The 19,274-nt window shown below is 35.6% G+C and overlaps 1 protein-coding gene across 1 annotated transcript in view; it reads left to right on the top strand.

The window, feature by feature from the left end:
- Window positions 1–2,108: 2,108 nt before the first annotated feature.
- MYCBP2 (MYC binding protein 2) overlaps window positions 2,109–19,274 on the top strand; it is a 318,733-nt gene continuing 301,567 nt past the window's right edge. Inside the window, exon 1 of the mRNA XM_051983950.1 lies at window positions 2,109–2,518. Within this exon, the coding sequence (XP_051839910.1) occupies window positions 2,190–2,518 (329 nt within the window). The 5' untranslated portion in view covers window positions 2,109–2,189. The remainder of the gene's footprint in view (window positions 2,519–19,274) is intronic.

Below are 19,274 nucleotides of genomic sequence, written 5' to 3'. Positions count from 1 at the left end.
CTTATCAGTTATTGTATACCATAAAATAACCTTCTATAATTTATTTATGAACATACCCACTGTTTTTGTATGGGGGTTACCAAGATCTGTTGCATTGTTAATGGTGTTTTCTTTCCCAACATGCCAGAGGTCTGCTTAGTAAGTATATAAGATCAAATTTAAACTCAGGTTTTCCTGACTCCAGGCTAAAATCTCTATTCACTTCACCATCTAGCTGCCTTTTATTCAATATATGGAAATAAATATAGTGTCCTGTAGGAATTGTTGTTTACCCTTATTCTTTTTTAGCTATATTTCCAAAGCTAAGACTGTGGGTGAAAGAGGCTATATTCTTGATAATAGAGAAAGGATCAGTCATCAATATGAATGATATCTCTACTGTAGGGCATCAAATGAGTGAGACATCAAATATGTAAAAGATAAAAGACATAGTTGTAGGATTTAGAGCTGGGAAGAAGCCCAGAGATCATTTCTCTCACATTTTAAGGATGATGAAACTGAGGGTCAGGTAAGTAGTAATGCCCCAAATCACATAGATAGATAGGTAGGTAGTTAAAGGTATAGCTGAGATTTTAGCTAGGTCCCCTTTTTCTGAAAGAATCCAACAACATCCAAATTAGAGAAAATACTAAAGAACATTTCCAAATCCATAAATACTCATATGCTAATTTCTGCAGTGTGAACACATTGGGTAAGGGGGAGGCATTTAAATACAAATTTAAAAGAATTGATTGAAATGAAAAGTAGGTTGAAGGAAAGGAGGGATTCATTATGAGGGGGAGAATATTTGCAGTGAGAAAAAATATTTATCTAGTAGGTTTTGCACAGGAGGTGCCAAGCATATAGCTTGATTGAATTGGAGAATCTGAGTAAGGGGCATGAAGGCAGTTTGTAGAGAGCTTTGAAAGTGAGGAAGATGAATATGGACCCTCCTCGCAAAAAACTCCACTCTCTCCTCCTCTGTGCGTGACTTCATGTGTGTGTGTGTGTCCATTCAGAGAATAAAACGAATAAATTCCAAAGCTTTCTGAAGACAAGACCTGACCTGAGACAGCGGGAAAAAAAGGACGGGACTAGTAATCAAGAGACCTGAGCTGCAGTTGATCCTACTTTGTCCCCCAACTCATTCTTAACTTTGAGTTGCGCAGGTCCTATTCACTTCTCAGAGCCCCAATGGTCTCTCCTGTAAAAGGACAGAAATCGATGAGATTATTTTTTTTTCCATCTTTAACAATATCTGAAGCTCATACAGGCTTTCAGATGGCTTTCAGTAAAGAACGAGTCTTTGTATCTAATTGGAATTAATAACGTTGATAGTCATTCGATTAAGTGCGGCACACATTTACTAAGCTTCTATCATTTGCACAGGACAAAAGTGTTCATGTAGCTGGGGAGATGCTTCCTTCTCTTTTGCTTCCTCCCAGTGTTTGTCTCCTCCACCTCTTTCCCCCATTCTAACATTGACAGCTAACCCTTCCGTGGTTCGCCGGCACTTTCTATATTCCCGTTCACGAGCTGCTTCTAAAACCCGGAGAAATGGATTCCTTTCGTAGTCACCGAGCTCCATGCTCCCCACAGAGGGGAAGGGAGTGGAGACGCGTTAGTGCTACTGAGCATGTGCGAGGGTCTTGCGCATGCTCCTGGATGGAGCTGCTTCCCGATGCGGGCAGTGGCTGTGGTTGTGGCAGTGGCAGCAGCAGCAGCAACAGCAGTAGTAGCAGCAGCGGTGGTGGTGGCGGCCGCAGCAGCAGTAGCAGCAGCAAGCGGCAGTAGCAGCAGTAGCAAGCGGCAGCAGCAGTTGCTCCCAGCCACGGCCGGGGTGGCAGCGGTTGTAGCAGCAGCAGGCAGAGCGGCGGTGCTCCTCCTCTCACTCCCCGGAGCGGCGGGGTTAGATGAGCGGCTCCGGTAGCGGCGACGGAGGCGCGGGGGGGAGGAGGAGAAGGAGAAGGAGGAGGAGAAGGTCGTCGTCGTTGTCTCTGTCTCCCTCTGGCAGGGAGTAAAGAGGCCGCGGTCAGCGCCCCCGCCAGAGCCGCCGCGGCGGCCGTCGTTGGGCAAGGACTGCGTGTGCGTGTGCGCGTGTGTGCAGGGGCCGCCGGGCCCCGGCGGGCCTCGGCCGCAGAGGCGGGGAGGAGGCGGCGGCGGCGGCGGCTGAGGCGGGGAGGAGGAGGAGAAGGCGGAGAAGGAGGAGGATGATGTGTGCAGCGACCGCCTCCTCAGCCGCCGCCGCCGCCGCCGCCGCTTCCTCGGGTCTCGGCGTGGAAGGAGGCTTCTTCCCGGTGTCCTGCCCGGCTCCGGGGGCGCTGCTGATGTCGGGCCCCGAGGGTTCCGCGGCCGCAGCGGCAGCTGCCGCTGCGGCCGCCGCAGCATTAGGGCTCGGGCTCACCCTTTCCGACTCACGGAGCCACTATCAGCTGCTACTGTCGGGCCGGGCCCTGGCCGACCGCTACCGGAGGATCTATACTGCAGCGCTCAGCGACCGTGACCAGGGAGGCAGCGGCGCGGGGCACCCGGGCTGCAGGTACGGGGCCACCTCCCTGCGCCAATTTGCCGAGTGTGCGTGTCTGTGGATGAGTGTGTTGCGTTTGTCTGCATGAGTGTATATGTAAGTGTATATATATATATATATATGCATGTGTGTGTGCGTGTGTATGCATGAGTGTAGATGTGCGTGTGTGCGCGAGCGTGTTTCCCCCTCCCCCCACCTGAAAATAGCGTTTTCTTGTAGGGAGCTTTCTCCCTCCCAGTTAAACTTGACTCCTAGAGATACTGCGTGGTGCACCGTTAGACCGTTTCGTACTGGAGGTGGCGGGCATCTGGGGGTGGGGTGGGGAAGGAGGAGAATGCAGGGGCATCATTTCCTTCTTCCTCAAAAATGAGTGGGGGAATGAGAGAGGGGAAGAAGAGAAATTGGATCCTCAATGGAGCCAACGTTGCGGGCTGGGTGCACGTGTCACATACTCATGCCTCCTTTAGGGGGAAAAAAAAAAAAGCTAGTATTAGTCTTCCGTCAAAGCGGGAGGGGGAGATCGGGAACGGGCTGGTAATGTTTATGCAGAGGTAAGGCACGAAGTCTAGAATTGACAAGTTGGAGGAAGGGGTGGGGGTGGGAGAGGCATTCTGATGTAGCAGGTTTTGTTATTGCAAGCAGAGCCTAGTCTTTTCCTTTCTCCACCTTTTTTACTGTCATTTTCATTGAACGAATTTGACCAACCATCCTTTTTTCCCCTTGTGCCATTCTGCAGCACAGTAGAGGGCAGGATTGGAATAATGTGATATTTTAAGCTAGAGCTGGTACCAAGATTGGAGCATAAAAAATATCGAAAAGAATAGAAGGTAGCATTTTGAGATTTAGAAACAGAAAGATGAGGACAGAAAGTGATCTAAATATGTGACACCTTAAAAGGTTTTAGAGATGAATGTTGATCTTACTTAGGTCTTGGTTCTTGCTGGATCAGAAGTGTTTTGTTCCAGCTGTCCTTGTGTTTTGACAGCAGCAGCAGCTGCTGCTGCCACCTTTCCCATCTTTTTAATGGGCTCTTCTCTATGGTATTACTAGGCAGATAAAGTGGAGGACAACTTTCAGAAAAAAATGAAAACTGGATACAAGTGCCAAAAAATGTGACAATTGAAATAGAGAGTGGCTGGTGGGGATTCTTCCAATAATTGCTACCTTCTAAATCTTTCTCTGCTCCTTTTCCAGATTCTATGTTTTGAAGCTTCCTTGTTGTCTTCAGGGTTGTTACTTTCATTTTCTTCTTTTCTTTTTCTTTTTTAAAGTAAGGCCTTCCTTTGGTGAGGAGTCTGCCATTGTTTCTCTTCTCTTAGTTCTGCCACTTACCTTGAAAGGTAGTGACAGTTTGTTTCATTGATTTAGGATTGAAAACAGTAACTCGGAGTTGACCTTTTCACTTTACAGGGTATCTTGAGGTAAGCCTATACTTAGGTAAAGGTTACAGTACAAGATTTTTTTTTCTAAATTAAATGCCATAAATAAGTGGTCCATTTTATATATTTAGTATATGCACATTTCTGCATCAAAATAAAAAGAATGGAGCTAAATTGAAAGGAAAAATTCATTGTGGTTTCTGTATTTAATTTGACTGATTTTTCTTAATATTATGTCAACCTTTTTGTTTTTGTTTTTTATGGTATTAGAGATCTGGGGAATATGGTTTTGGCATATCATAGCCTTTTGTATGAGTGGAAACCTATGCTATGCAAAGCAACAGGGCAGGACCAATTTTTGTGCAAATATTAAAAACAAAGAAATCTCTGAGACAGAGATTAAGTGATTTGCCTAGGGTCACACCACCAGTGTCTGACTAAGATAGTGGGAATAATTTACAATATTGCTGGTATCATGCACCTTTGAAAACCTTTGTCACATAGCCTAAACTTCATGAATGTTGGCTCAGAATTCTTTAATGATTTGTGACTGGGCTATGTGTTTTTTTAAATAATAGAAACCTAAAAGTTAAGACAATCCATTTAACATATTTGATAGGTAATTCAAAGATATAGATAGAATTGGTTTAAATCAACAGATCACCATGAGGCATTTTTATGAAGTACTTTAACTAAAAAAATTAGTCATCTGGTGGCTGATCTGTTAAGGAACTTTTCCAGCTATAGCTGGTCTGTATTGAAGTAGATGAAACAGTTTCAGAAAGCACTGTAGCTTTAAAAGAAATTATCTGGCAGCCAGTTTGTTAATGAACTTTTCTAGACTTAGCTGATATTTTCCAGCAGATGTGGTCCATTATCTCCCCTATTTTTTCCTCTCCTTAATGCTTGAGGAAAGTTGAAGAAACTTTTGAGTTCTGGTGGCATAGCCTTTTCAGTAAGATCAGTCACCTTAATTTTACAGTGAGGCATGAGGATAACTTTAGATCAAAGATGAGATATTGGATTTCCTAGGTATGCTATAGAAGGGATTCATATTGAGGTTGAGCTTCTTGATCTCAGAATTCCTTCCAGTTCTGAGATTCAGTGAAAAATATTTTTTTCTTTTTTTGTTTTTGTTTTTTAAAATTTTCTCCAATTATACTTAAGTACTTAAAATTCTCTTCTTCAAACCAAATTGAAGATGTTGCTGATTTAGTTTCAGTAATTAGTAGAATCCTTAGATCCTTATAAACAGTTGTATCAAAATGATGTCTTACATCATTTCGAAACATTTAAAAGACCTTATTTTATACAGATATTTATTTAGCTTCAGGCAGATGATTATATCAAATCCTCATTTACTTGATTGTTCAGAATATAATGACTACATATTTTCAGATTGAAATCAGTAAGATCTTACATTCTTGCATTGTGCTCATGTCTTTTGACCATTTGTTCTGTTTATAAACATTTACTAAGGAAAAATCAGGGACATGATAATAACAGCATCAAACTGGTACTTCAGGCTTAAGCTTAAAATTTAAAAAAAATTAAATTTGTATAATGCTATAATTACAATAACAATTTTAATTCAAAGTAAGCATAAGTAAAGATCCACTTGCCTTTAATTTGTGGTCACTTTTTTGTAACTATTTAGATAAAAGTAATAAAGGAATGATCTCAGATGCTGAATGATATGTTTAAGGAAAATCTTAAACCAAAGTTAAATCATGCTATATCACTTCCTAAAATTTGATAAATTTTTATATGTTGGCTTTTCAAGTACTTTATACTCAGGATGGTTAAAACACCAGTTTCTTTTTTAAAATACTATTATTTTTAACAAACTTTTCAGATAATTTTAGAATGTTAGAAATTATAAATTTTATCAGTTAATGTGTAAGTATTTAATTTATTGATACTTTACTGTTATCTTGAGCATGGCGATGCTATAAACATAATGACATATTTTTAAATCTTTTATTAATAAAATAGAATCAAATTACTCTAGTACTTTAGGAAAGCCTGGATTTATATCACTTTTAGTGATTATTTTTATATTTCTAGTCCTAGAGATTAAGGAATTTTAAAATTTTATAAGATATCTACTTTAAATTAAGGCCTTATTTCAGCTATTTGTCATATTCATCAATTGTATACCTATTTGTCATTCTGCCTGATAGAAATAGACTTGCAAGAGTGTCAGAGAAAGATCTTTACTTATGGGACATAAACAACAGAAGTAAGATACTACTTGAGAGAACTAATATAAAGTGTCCAGGGAACCAAGAGTAGATCAGACCTGTAGAAGACTCTAGAGTGGTATAGTTCAGTAGAGAAAAATAATAGTGGGGAAAATGATTTGGTACCAGGTACGTTGGTCTCTCTTGTATTCAGATATTCAAATATCTGCTTTTAGATGTTCTTGTGGAAACAAGTAAATAAATGTGCAGATGTAAATAATGGCACACAGAGAATACTAGACCTCTTTGTAGTGTGATTTATTTCCAGTCTTTAAAGAGAAAAGGTTATTTTTTTTAGAAGAGAAGAACCCAGAGCCATTACCACTGCAGGCAGTAGGATACATTGTCATAATGCAGGATAGGGAAAGAAATGGTAAAAACAACAACGTGAAATTTTTAAAAATCTATAGGCTGCAGATGAAATAAGTTACTTCAGAATAGGCTACATAAAAATACGCTCATTTGCAAAGCATTGATCATTATTGTTATTTGTATATTTAAGTCTGATTTTAACTTTTTGGTTTATCATACCTGCAGTGGTTTTAAAATGTTCTTGTTTTGAAATCAAGTTTAGTTCAAAGGAATCTAGTTTAGTTGTATATGTTGCTAGTAACTTGAAAAGATTCAAATGCTTTGCATATAAATATGCACCAAATAAATGTTGAGTGAATGAAAATCATGAAATTGAATAATGCAGACTTGATTTTGGCACACATGAATACCATTTTGTGTGGAGAAAATGCAAAAATATTAGTCAAAATAACTTTTAGTCATCACTGTCCCTAGCTTTTCTGTTAGTCAACAGCAGAACAGTGTTGTTGACTATATCCCCATACCCCAGTTCAAATACAGTGTATCTCATACCTTCAAATACAAGGTGAATGACTGTAATAAAGATACTGGGACAGAAAGAAATGGGAACTTTTGTTTGCTATAAGGTTATTAGGTTAGTAATACTTGTGTGGGAGAGGAAAAGGCTTTATTTATTTGATAAAGATGACAGGAATACATGCAGTCAACAAATAATGATTATTCTGATTGCATCTGGAATCCTAAAAACTAGATGGCTTCTTGGAAAATATCTAATCTTACCCTCTCATTTTCAAATTAGGAAACTGAGGTAGTAAGTAGTAGAGCCAGAATGTGATCTCATGCTCTCTGACTCCAAATCTAATGTCCTTTTGATTTTACTCTTTTATTTTCTTCCATATGTGAGTGTACTTAATAACTTAGATAATCAGACTGCCCTGGAAGCAGAAATATCTATTGTACTTTTTTATGATAATAACTTTCTTAACTTATTTCAGGAACAAGGTAGGATTTGTCATCCTGTATTAGTAATCATTTCTGATGTATAACAGGCTATTTTGCATTTTTTTCTTTTAACTTGGTTTTAAAAAAAGTTTTCAATGCATTGTCAAGCCGATTTTCTGTGCTTTGACAATTGATATATTACCCTTAATGAGCCATTATTTTTCTAATTTAATCTTCTCTAAAGATAGATTTTTTTAAATGCCTGAGTACAACTTAAATGTAAATCACATAATTTAAATCTACTTTGTTCATAAATTGATAATTATTCAGTTAAATTTAATCATTGTTATTTGGCCCCATATAACTTTGAGAGAAAGAATAGCATCGTGAGGAAAAAAACACTGGATGTGGAGTCAAAGATTCAAGTTCTAGCTCTATCATTAACTATTTTTGTTATCTTAGACATCCATTTATTTCTCTGAAGAGCACTGAATCATATTTACAGCAGAAAATTTCTTCAGAGGCCAACACTCTCACTTTTATAAGGTGACAAATTTAGTTTAGAAGTAAGGTTTGAATCAAAGTCTTTTGCCAAACCAAACAGTGCTCCTTCCCAGTTTCTTTATATGTAAAAAATGGGGAGGAATAGCTCTAAACACAGACTCTGGAGTCAAGAGGACCTGAGTTCAAATATGACCTTAGATACTTAATAACTGTGTGATCCTGGGCATGTCACTTAAATACAATTGCCTTACCAAAAAAAAAAAAAAGAAGAAGAAGAAGAAGAAGAAAAAGATGAGGAGGAAGAGGAAGGGATTAAAATGTTCTCCAAAGTCTCTTCTGGCTCTAAAACTACAATACTAAGAACATTAGCATAGGTTCTAATATCAAAGAATGGAAATAAATGGCACAGTGGAAAGAGTGTTGGCTCTGGAATTTGAGAACCTCAGTTTGAATTTTTCTTTTAACATATAACTTGTTCTTAGGAAAATTATTTAACCTCCCTCTATTTACTTAACTATAAAATGAAGTAGTTAGACTAGGCCTCTAAAGTGCCTTTTGGCTCTGGATCTTTATAACTTGATTCTATGATTATAGTCAGCTGCACATTTATCATGTCTCATTAACTGATAAGTACCATGTGTCTTATCTTAATTTTTTTTATCACTCCCCAACACCTAGTAAAATGTTTGCTCTTTCATCATAATTGGCATCCTTTTCAATCATCTTCATCTACAAAAATAAAGAAACTGTTCTGAGAGACACATGTAATGTAAATTTTCATAAATATAATCCAGATATTAAAATTATCAATATTATATAATTTTTGTTTTCAAGCTCTGATAGCATTATTTATTTACTCTTGGCTTATGGATTAATTAAGCATTGGAGCACTGAAGATAAGGGAGAATACTTCAGGTCTGTTGGAACTAAGTAAGGGAGAACATAATGTTTGTTATGTATGTTGTTGTTCAGTCATTTCAGTTGTGTCTAATTCTCTGTCACTCCATTGGGAATTTTCTTGGCAAAACTACTGGAGTGAATTGCCATTATCTTCACCAGTTCACTTTATAAATGAGAAAATTGAGACATACAGATAAAGTGACTTACTAGGGACACACAATAAGTACTTACGGCTAGATTTGAACTCAGGAGGATGAATCTTCCTAACTCCGGGCCCACATACTCTTATTCACTACTCTCCCTTAGCTACCCTCAATGGTGTATAGAGGGTGTAGCAAATAAGTCAGTTTTCCTGGAAGTTAGAGTTTCATCATCTACCTGTTGCTCTTGATTCATTTAAATGTACGGTGGATGGAACTCTGGATTTGAGCCATAATACCTTGGAATCCTGCCTCTGACAGTTTTGTCAGAGCTTTGTGATCCTAGATGGACAAACCACTTAGTCTCTTAACTTCAATTGCCTGATCTGTGAAATGGGAGCTAATAATAATTTTAGCACTTATCTCATAGATTTGTGAAGATTAGATGAGTTAAAATGCTTCTCAAACCTTAAAACACAATATAAATGCCAGGCTTTTTTTTTTTTTTTTTTTTTTAAATCATCATGTTAACTAATAGGGACCTTACAGATCATCTGGACCAGGAATATTGTGTGTGTGTGTGTGTGTGTGTGTGTGTGTGTAGGGGGGTGTGTGTGAGACAGATGGACCCCTCAGGCAGTATTGGAGAAATCTATGAATTCTTCTCAGAGTAATGTTTTAAATGTGTAAAATAAAATAGAGAAGATTACAATCAAAGCCAGTTATATTGATAAACAAATTGGGCACTAATCAATCTAATGGATCTATAACCTATTATCTGTTATCCCTGAGCCTTGAGTCAGGAAGATCAGACATCAAATCTGGCCTCAGAAATTTAACAAACTGCTTGCTTCAGTTTCCTCATCTGTAAAATGGGAATAATAATAGTACCTACCTGGAAGGGTTGTTATGAGGATTACTTGCATAGTACCTGGCACATAATAAGCAATATGCAAGTTAATAACTCCTGATCTAGATGAAATTCCTTCATGGCAGATCAGGAGAAGTGGAAATTACTTGCTCAGAGTAAAAGATGTAGTGATAAAACTACTGGATTTGGTGTTTGAAGACTTGGATTCCAGCCCCAGCTCTGTTCCCTTTGTGTCTTTGTAAAAGTGATTTCATCTATCAGTAAAATAAGGGTGTTGAACTAAATGATCTTTAGGTTCCTTCAGTCCTGTTACTGCAAATCTGTTGGTATTACCTGATCTCTCTGAACCTCAGTTTCTTCTCTGTAAAATGAGGGAAATAGTACTATGTGACCTGGACATTTGTAAGGCTAAATGATGTATGCATGATGTAGTGATTACAGAGCTGAATGTGGAATTAGGAAGACTTGAGTACAGGATGCTTACCCTTTGTGACCCTGGGCAAGTCACTTAACCTCCCTCAGCCTTATCTGTAAAATAGAGTGTAATAACAGCTCCAAGGATTGCCATAACATTTATAAAATACAAACTTTTATTCACTATATAAAAGCTTACTCAGCATTATTATATAAAGTGATTTGTAAACCATGAAACATTTATTTATTAAGTATTAATTAAGAGTCTACTACCATGTCTAAAATACTATGTTAGTTGTAAGTAGGCATGGAAGATTTAGATAAAACTATTTCCCTCTTATGGGGTTTGGTCTAGCAGCACTGTGACTCCATATTAGCTGATATCAAGTTTTGTTTTGTTTGTTTGTTTTTCTCTAATTTCAAGAACTTGTTTAACCAGGTCTACTGTTCCTTGGCTAAAACTTTGAAGACAACATGTGAATTTCTCCCCTAATTTTCTATGGTTTCCCCTTCATCAACCAACCATTTATTCCTTTTTGATCAGAATTAGGAGAAATAATTACTTCTGAAAGGTGTGATTACCATTAAGATATTTCACAAATGAGATAGCACATGTCTAGGTAGTAGAAGTTGCCCATTCTCACTCTATCTTGCTTCTGTGCCAGTTTTATCATGTAAATCAGGAAGTTCTCCTGTAATTTTTTCCATCTGTCTGAATGGTCTATGATAATCTTATGTAGCATTGTCACTAATGATTTCTCTCTTTTTGGTTATCCATATTATTTTCACTTCAGATTTAGATGTTCTTGATAGAGTATTACTCTGCTACTGTTCTGCCAAATCTGATTCTTTGAATGAAAGTTCAGCAGTATTTTATATAAAGTCCTGATAAACTAATATACATTACTAAGATGACTCAGATATTTGATCAGTTCAGTGCGGTCGTTACAGTACCTATAGAATATTGGTATTACAAAGATGAGCTTTTGTTTCTGCGAGTTGTTTGAAATCTTAAAAGAGTTTTGTATTTCCTGAAGGAAATCCAGCTTATTCTTCTCTTTAATTCTGGACTTAACACTGTTCCAGAAGTACATATCTGTGTTATATTCTGGGTAATCAATCAATAAACATTTATATATATATTTTTTACATTGGCATTTGATTTATTTATTTAATATTTTCCCCAGTTATATTTAAAATTTTTTTTACTTTTGATTTTAGAACAATTGAGTTCTAGGCTCTCTCCCTTATCCCCACCCCCAAATAAGAAGCCATATGTAAAGTTAATGCAAAACATTTTCACAAAAATTATGTTGGGAAAGAAAACATAAATCTTCTACCTTAATAAAAAAAAAAAAAACCCCTCAAGAAAAATAGAAAAAAAAGGAGAAAGAGAGAAAGAGCAAACGAATGAGAGAATGCAGTCTGTATTCACACACAATCAGTTCCTTATCTGGCATGATTTTTCATCATAAATCCTTCATAGTAATCGTAGACCATTGTGCTATTGAGAATAGCAAAGTCATTTACATCTGGTCATCCCACAACATTGCTATTACTTTGTGTACAGTGCATTTCTCTTTGAGTTCATGGAGGATTTTCCACTTTTTTTTTCCCCTGAGAGCATCCTGCTCATCATTTCCCATAGAACAATGATATTCCATCACAAACATATACCATACTTTATTGAGCCATTGAGCCATTTCCCTATTGATAGGTATCCTTCAATTTCCAGTTTTTGTCCTGAGACTAGAGCTGCTATAAATATTTTTTGTACATATAGGTCATTTTTATTTATTTTTTTAACTCTCTTGGTATTCATGTCTAGAAGTGGTATTGTTGGGACAAAGGATATGCATGAATTTATAGCTTTTTGGGCACAGATCATAAATTTGATCATTTTTCAATTGGGGCATGGCTCTTTTTTTTTTTTTTTTTTTATAAATTTGACTCAGTTCCCTCTATATTTGAGAAATGAGACCTTCAATAAACATTTATTAAGTGTCAACTTAGTGTCAGGCATTGTGCTTAGTACTGGAAATACAAAAAGGGACAAAAGATAATTCCTGCCCTTAAGGGCCTCAGAATCTGGTGGGGAAGACTGACCAACAAACAAATACATAAAACACTGTCTATACCCAAGGTATGCATTTTTGTATGTATGTATGTATGTATATGTGTGTATCTCTCTGTCTCTCTTAGTCTCTGTCTCTGTCTCTCTGTGTCTATATATATATATAATAAGTAGAAAATAATTAAAAGAAGGAAGGCACTAGAATTAACATAGGTTGAGAAAAGTTTGTTATATAAGTTTATTAGTTGAGACTTAAAGGGAGACAGGAAAACTAGTAGGTGAAAATAAGGAGAAAGCGCATTCCAGGCATGGGGGATAGGAGGAGAAAATTCCCAGAGGCAAAAGATAAGAAATATCTTGTTACCAGAACATCGTGGAGGTCAGATGTAAGAAGATTGGAATGATAAGAGGGGGCTGAGTAGTGAAAGACTTTAAATATTAAATAGAGATTTTTATATTTGATTCTGCAAGTGATAGCTACTGGCATTTATTGAATGTGTATAGCATAGGGTTGAGATGTCAGAGGGGCGAGATGATCAGACCTGTTTGGAGAATGGAATGGAGTGGAGTTGGGAAAAGACTTGCTGTTGCAAAGGTGAATTTGATAGGACTTGGCAAGAAATTGAATATAGAGGTTATAGATAATGAGGAGTTTAGGATTACACTCAATAAAGGGCCTTGGAAGCATAGACAAAAAATTAATTAGAAAGTAATGTAATCCTCATGAATGAGTGAATCAAAGAATAAATCATAGAAACAAAATAATGTCAATAAATGAATGTCAGCAATGAAGCAAGATATCAAAATATGTGGAATATAGCCAAAACAATATTTATGTCTGTTAAATCCTTACATTATTAAAGTAGAGAAAAAGCAGATCAACAAATTGGGCATACAAATTAAAAACAAACAGCTGGAAATAGAAAAAAGAAAAATCACTAATTACATACCAAAATGAAAGACTGAAAATCAAAGTAGAAGTTCATCAAATTGAAAATAAAACAAAGATACCCAATTAAATTAGTAAATCAAGAATGGTTTTTATGGGGAAATACAAAACAAAACAACAATAAAATAGAAAAATCATTGGCTAACTTGATTTCTTTAAAGAAAGTAAATCAGATTACAAGTATTAAAAAATGAAAAATTTGAATGCACAGCCAATGAAAATTAAATATTAGGGCTGTTTTGTGTAACTATATGCCAATAAAACTGAAGATTTATGAAATGAATTAATACTTAAGATAACATAAATTGCTCAGAGTAACAGAAGAGAAAATAGAACACTTGATTGGCTATATAATAGAAAAAAAATTTTTCTGAACAATATATGAAATTTATGAACAAGCCATAAATGATCTTTTTTTTTTAATTTTTATTTTTATAACTTTTTATTGATAGAACCCATGCCAGGGTAATTTTTTACATTATCCCTTGCACTCACTTCTGTTCCGATTTTTCCCCTCCCCAAGATGGCAGGCGGTCCTATACATGTTAAATAGGTTACAGTATATCCTAGATACAATATATGTGTGCAGAACCGAACAGCTCTCTTGTTGCACAGGGGGAATTGGATTCCGAAGGTATAAATAACCCGGGAAGAAAAACAAAAATGCAAGCAGTTTACATTCATTTCCCAGTGTTATTTCTTTGGGTGTAGCTGCTTCTGTCCATCCTTGATCAATTGAAACTGAGTTAGATCTCTTTGTCGAAGAAATCCATTTCCATCAGAATACATCCACATACAGTATCGTTGTTGAGCCCAGTATCCACATATAATGATCTCCTGGTTCTGCTCATTTCATTTAGCATCAGTTCATGTAAGTCTCTCCAAGCCTCTCTATATTCATCCTGCTGGTCATTTCTTACAGAACAATAATATTCCATAACATTCATATATCACAATTTACTCAACCAGTCTCCAATTGATGGGCATCCATTCATTTTCCAGCTTCTAGCCACTACAAACAGGGCTGCCACAAACATTTTGGCACATACAGGTCCCTTTCCCTTCTTTAGTATCTCTTTGGGCTTATAGCCCAGTAGAAACACTGCTGGATCAAAGAGTATGCACAGTTTGATAACTTTTTGAGCAGAGTTCCAAATTGCTCTCCAGAATGGCTGGATGTGTTCACAATTCCACCAACAATGTATCAGTGTCCCTGTTTCCCCACATCCCCTCCAGCATTCCTCATTATCTTTCCCTGTCATTCTAGCAAATCTGACAGATGTGTAGTGGTATCTCAGAGTTGTCTCAATTTGCATTTCTCTGATTAATAATGATTTGGAGCATATTTTCATAAGGTTAAAAATAGTTTCAATTTCTTCATCTGAGAATTGACTGTTCATATCCTTTGACCATTTATCAATTGGAGAATGATTTCTTATAAATTAGAATCAATTCTCTATATATTTTGGAAATGAGGCCTTTATCAGAACCTTTGACTGTAAAAATGTTTTCCCAGTTTATTGTTTCCCTTCTAATCTTGTCTGCATTAGTTTTGTTTGTACAAAAACTTTTCAATTTGATATAATCAAAATTTTCTATTTTGTAGTCAGTGATCTTTAGTTCTTCTTTGGTCATAAATTCCTTCCTCTTCCATTGGTCCGAGAAGTAAACTATCCTATGCTCTTCCAATTTATTTATAACCTCATTCTTTATGCCTAGGTCATGAACCCATTTTGACTTATTTTGGTGTACGGTGTTAAGTGTGGGTCAATTCCTAGTTTCTGCCATACTAATTTCCAATTTCCCCAGCAATTTTTGTCAAATAATGCGTTCTTATCCCCAAAACTGGGGTCTTTGGGTTTGTCAAACACTAGATTATTAAAGTTATTGGCTGTTTTGTCCTTTGAACCTAATCTATTCCATTGATCAAATAGTCTATTTCTTAGCCAATATCAGATGGTTTTAGTGACTGCTGTTTTATAATATAATTTTAGATCTGGTACAGCTAGGCCACCTTCATTTGATTTTTTTTTTTTTTGAATCATCTCATTGTTGAAGAGAGCCACATCAATCAGAATTGATCTTTGTATAGTCTTCTTGTTTCCGTATATAATGGTTTTCCTGCTTTTCCTCATTTCACTTAGCATCAATTCATATAAGTCTCTCTAGGCCTCTCTGAAATCATCCTGTTGGTCATTTCTTACAGAATAATAATATTCCATAACATTCATTTACCACAATTTATTCAGCTATTCTCCAATTGGTGAACATTCATTCAGTTTCTAGTTTCTAGCCACTACAAAAAGGACTGCTGCAAACATTTTTGCACATGTGGGCCCTTTCCCTTCTTTGAAATCTCTTTGGGTTATAAGCCCAGTAGTAGCACTGCTGGATCAAAGGATATGAACAATTTGATAACTTTTGGGGCATGATTCCAGATTGCTCTCCAGAATGGTTGGATTTGTTCACAATTCCACCAACAATGCATCAGTGTCCCTGTTTTTCCACATCTCCTCCAACATTCCGCATTATCTTTCCCCATCATTCTAGCCAATCTGACAGGTGTGTAGTGGTATCTCAAGAGTTGTCTTAATTTGCATTTCTGTGATCAATAGTGATTTGGAGCACCTTATCGAATGACTGGAGATACTTTCAATTTCTTCCTTTGAAAATTGTCTGTTCATATCCTTTGACCATTTATTAATTGGAAAATGACTTGATTTCTTATAAATTTGAATAAGTTCTTTATATATTTTGGAAATGAGGCCTTTATATGTAAAAATGTTTTCCCAGCTTATTGCTTCCCTTCTAATCTTGTCTGCATTAGTTTTGTTTGTACAAAAACTTTTTAACTTGATATAATTAAAATTTTCTATTTTGTGATCAATAATGAGCTCTAGTTCTTCTTTGGTCACAAATTCCTCTTCCACAGGTCTAAGAGGTAAACTATCCTATGTTCTTCTAATTTATTTATAATGTCATTCTTTATGCCTAGATCATAAACCCATTTTGACCTTATCTTGGTATATGGTGTTAAGTGTGGGTCAATGCCTAGTTTTTGCCATACTAATTTCCAATTTTTCCAGCAGTTTTTGTCAAACAGTGAATTCTTCTCCCAAAAGCTGGGGTCTTTGGGTTTGTTGTCAAACACTAGATTATTAAAGTTATTAACTGTTTTATCCTGTAAACCTATTCTATTTCTTACCCAGTACCAAATGGTTTTGGTGACCACTGCTTTATAACATAGTTTTAGATCTGGTATAGCTAGGCCAGCTTCATTTGATTTTTTTTTTTTCATTAGTTCCCTTGAAATTCTTTACCTTTTGTTCTTCTAGATGAATTTTGTTGTTATTTTTTCTAGGTCATTAAAATAGTTTCTGGCGAGTTTGATTGGTATAGTACTAAATAAATAGATTAATTTAGGTAGTATTGTCATCTTTATTATATTCTCTCAACATATCCAAGAGCACTTGATATTTTTCCAATTGTTTAGATCTGACTTTATTTGTGTGAAAAGTGTTTTGTTGTTTTGCACATATAGTTCCTGACTTTCCCTTGGCAGATAGATTTCCAAATATTTTATTCTATCAACACATATATTAAATGGAATTTCTCTTTGTATCTCTTGCTGTTGCATTTTGTTAGTGATGTATAAAAATGCTGATGATTTATGTGGATTTATTTTATATCCTGCAACTTTGCTAAAGTTGTGGATTATTTCTGATAGCTTTTCAGTTGATTCTCTGGGGTTCTCTAAGTATATCATCATATCATCTACAAAGAGTGATAATTTAGTTTCCTCATTACCTAGTCTAATTCCTTTCTCTTTTTCATCTCTTTTTGCCAAAGCTACAAGAAATAGAGAAATTATACTTAAAATGATTATAAGCACTATAAAGTACTTGAGGATCAACCTATCGACACACAGAAACTATATGAACACAATTATAAAATACATAACACAGAAATAAAGATATAGATTTAAATAACTAGAGAAATATTAATTCTTCATAGATAGGCTAAGCTAAGATAATACCAATGGCCACTGCTCAGATTAATTTATTAGCCAACCAAATTACCAAACACTTATTTTATAGAGCTAAAAAAAAATATTCTTTTGGAGTAACAAAATGTCATAAATATTGAAGGAATCAATGGGAAAAAAAGTGAAGGAAGGCAGCTTCAGCTTTCAAAGTATGCAACAAAGAGACAGTTATTAAAACAATAGGAAATAATGCTGTTGATCACTGGAATAGATGAAATACACAATATATAGAAGTGAATCACTATGGTATCCTAGTCTTTGATAAATCCAAAGATCCCAGTTAATGAGGCAAGTACTCGCTATCTGACAAAAGCTGCTGGGTTAATTGGAAAACAATCTGGCGGACATTACACATAGATCAGCATCTCATACATACCAAGATCATCTAAAATAGGTACATGATACAGACATAAAGATTCAGATTGTTCTCAAATGTTCTCAAAATTATGAAATTATTTGATTTGATTGAAAGAGTAGAAAGACCAACAAAAGGACATTAGCATACCTATTTTTCCAATCCTCTTCAGCATTTTTTTTCATTTTTTGTCACGTTAGCCAATATGATGGATATCTCAGAGCTGTTTTAATGTGCATTTCTCTAATTATTAGTGATTTGGAGATGCTTTTCATATATTCTCTGACCATTTATTAATAAGGGTTTTTATTTTTAAATACTTGGCCTAATTCTTTATATTATGAAATAAAATGAGATTTTTATCAAGAGAAACCTTCCCCTCTTCCCCACATTTCCTATTTTCCTTCTATTTTTGACTATGCAGGTTTTATTTTTGGAAAACTTGAAATTTAATATAATCAAAATTCTCCATTTTACTTTCTGTGTCCTCTATAACTTATTTAGTTATGAACGCTTCCCTTATTCATAAATCTGACAAGTAATGTTTTCCATGTTTCAAAGAAGGGAGAAAAGTAAAATTATACTATATCCAGTTTACTGTTCTCCCTTCCTCTTTCAATTATTTTGCCATAATTATGTATATATTATTTATCTGGTCCTACATACTTCATTTTGTATCAGTTTATATATTACTGTGCTTTTCTGTATTCATTGTTTCTTAATAATAATTCCACGACATTCCTGTGTCTATTTCCCCTTCCTCCTCTCCCCCAGTAATTTGCTACTATAAAAAGTACTATTATAAATATTGGAGTATATGTCTAGCAGTGGAATTTCTAGGGCAAAGAATATGGACATTTATTTTAGTTAATTTCTTAGCTTATTTCCAAATTGCTTTCCAAAATCAAATGATCATAGCCCCTCCAAGACTATGTTAGTTTGCCTGTCTTTCTACAAATAGTAGGTAAGGATTCCCATTCCTTGGCCTTATTTTTCCAGTTTGCTAATGTGAGGTGAAATCCCAATATTTTGATTTGCATTTATTTATTACTCATTTGGAGTAGTCTTTCATGTGGTTGTGAGATTACAGGGGATTTTTTTTCCTTTTAAAATATTTATTTTTTATTATTAAAGCTTTTTATTTTCAAAAAATATGCACAATTTTTCAACATTGACCCTTGTATAGCCTTGTGTTCCAAATTTTCCCTTTCTTCTCCCACCCTCTCCCCTAGATGGCAAGTAATCCAATATATTATATATGTTAAATCTAATATATGTAAATATATTTGTACAAGTATCTTGCTGCACAAGAAAGATCAGATCAAAAAGGAAAGAAAATGAATAAGAAAACAAAATGCAAATGAACAACAACAAAAAGAGTAAGAATGTTATGTTATCCATACTCAGTTCCTGCAGGCCTCTCTCTGAGTGTAGACAGCTCTCTTTATTATGAGATCAGTGAATCTGGCCTCAGTCATCTCAGAATTGATCATTTTATCATATTGATGTTTCCGTGTGCAATGATCTCCTGGTTTTGCTCATTCTACTTAGCATCAGTTCATGTAAGTCTCTCCAGGTCTCTCTGAAATCATCCTCCTGATCATTTCTTATAGAATTATATTCTATAACATTCATATACC

Source organism: Antechinus flavipes, chromosome 3 (assembly GCF_016432865.1).
Source record: "Antechinus flavipes isolate AdamAnt ecotype Samford, QLD, Australia chromosome 3, AdamAnt_v2, whole genome shotgun sequence".
NCBI lineage: Eukaryota > Metazoa > Chordata > Mammalia > Dasyuromorphia > Dasyuridae > Antechinus > Antechinus flavipes.
The sequence above is the reverse complement of the archived record's forward strand: the minus strand, read 5'-3'. Positions and strand labels throughout refer to the sequence as shown.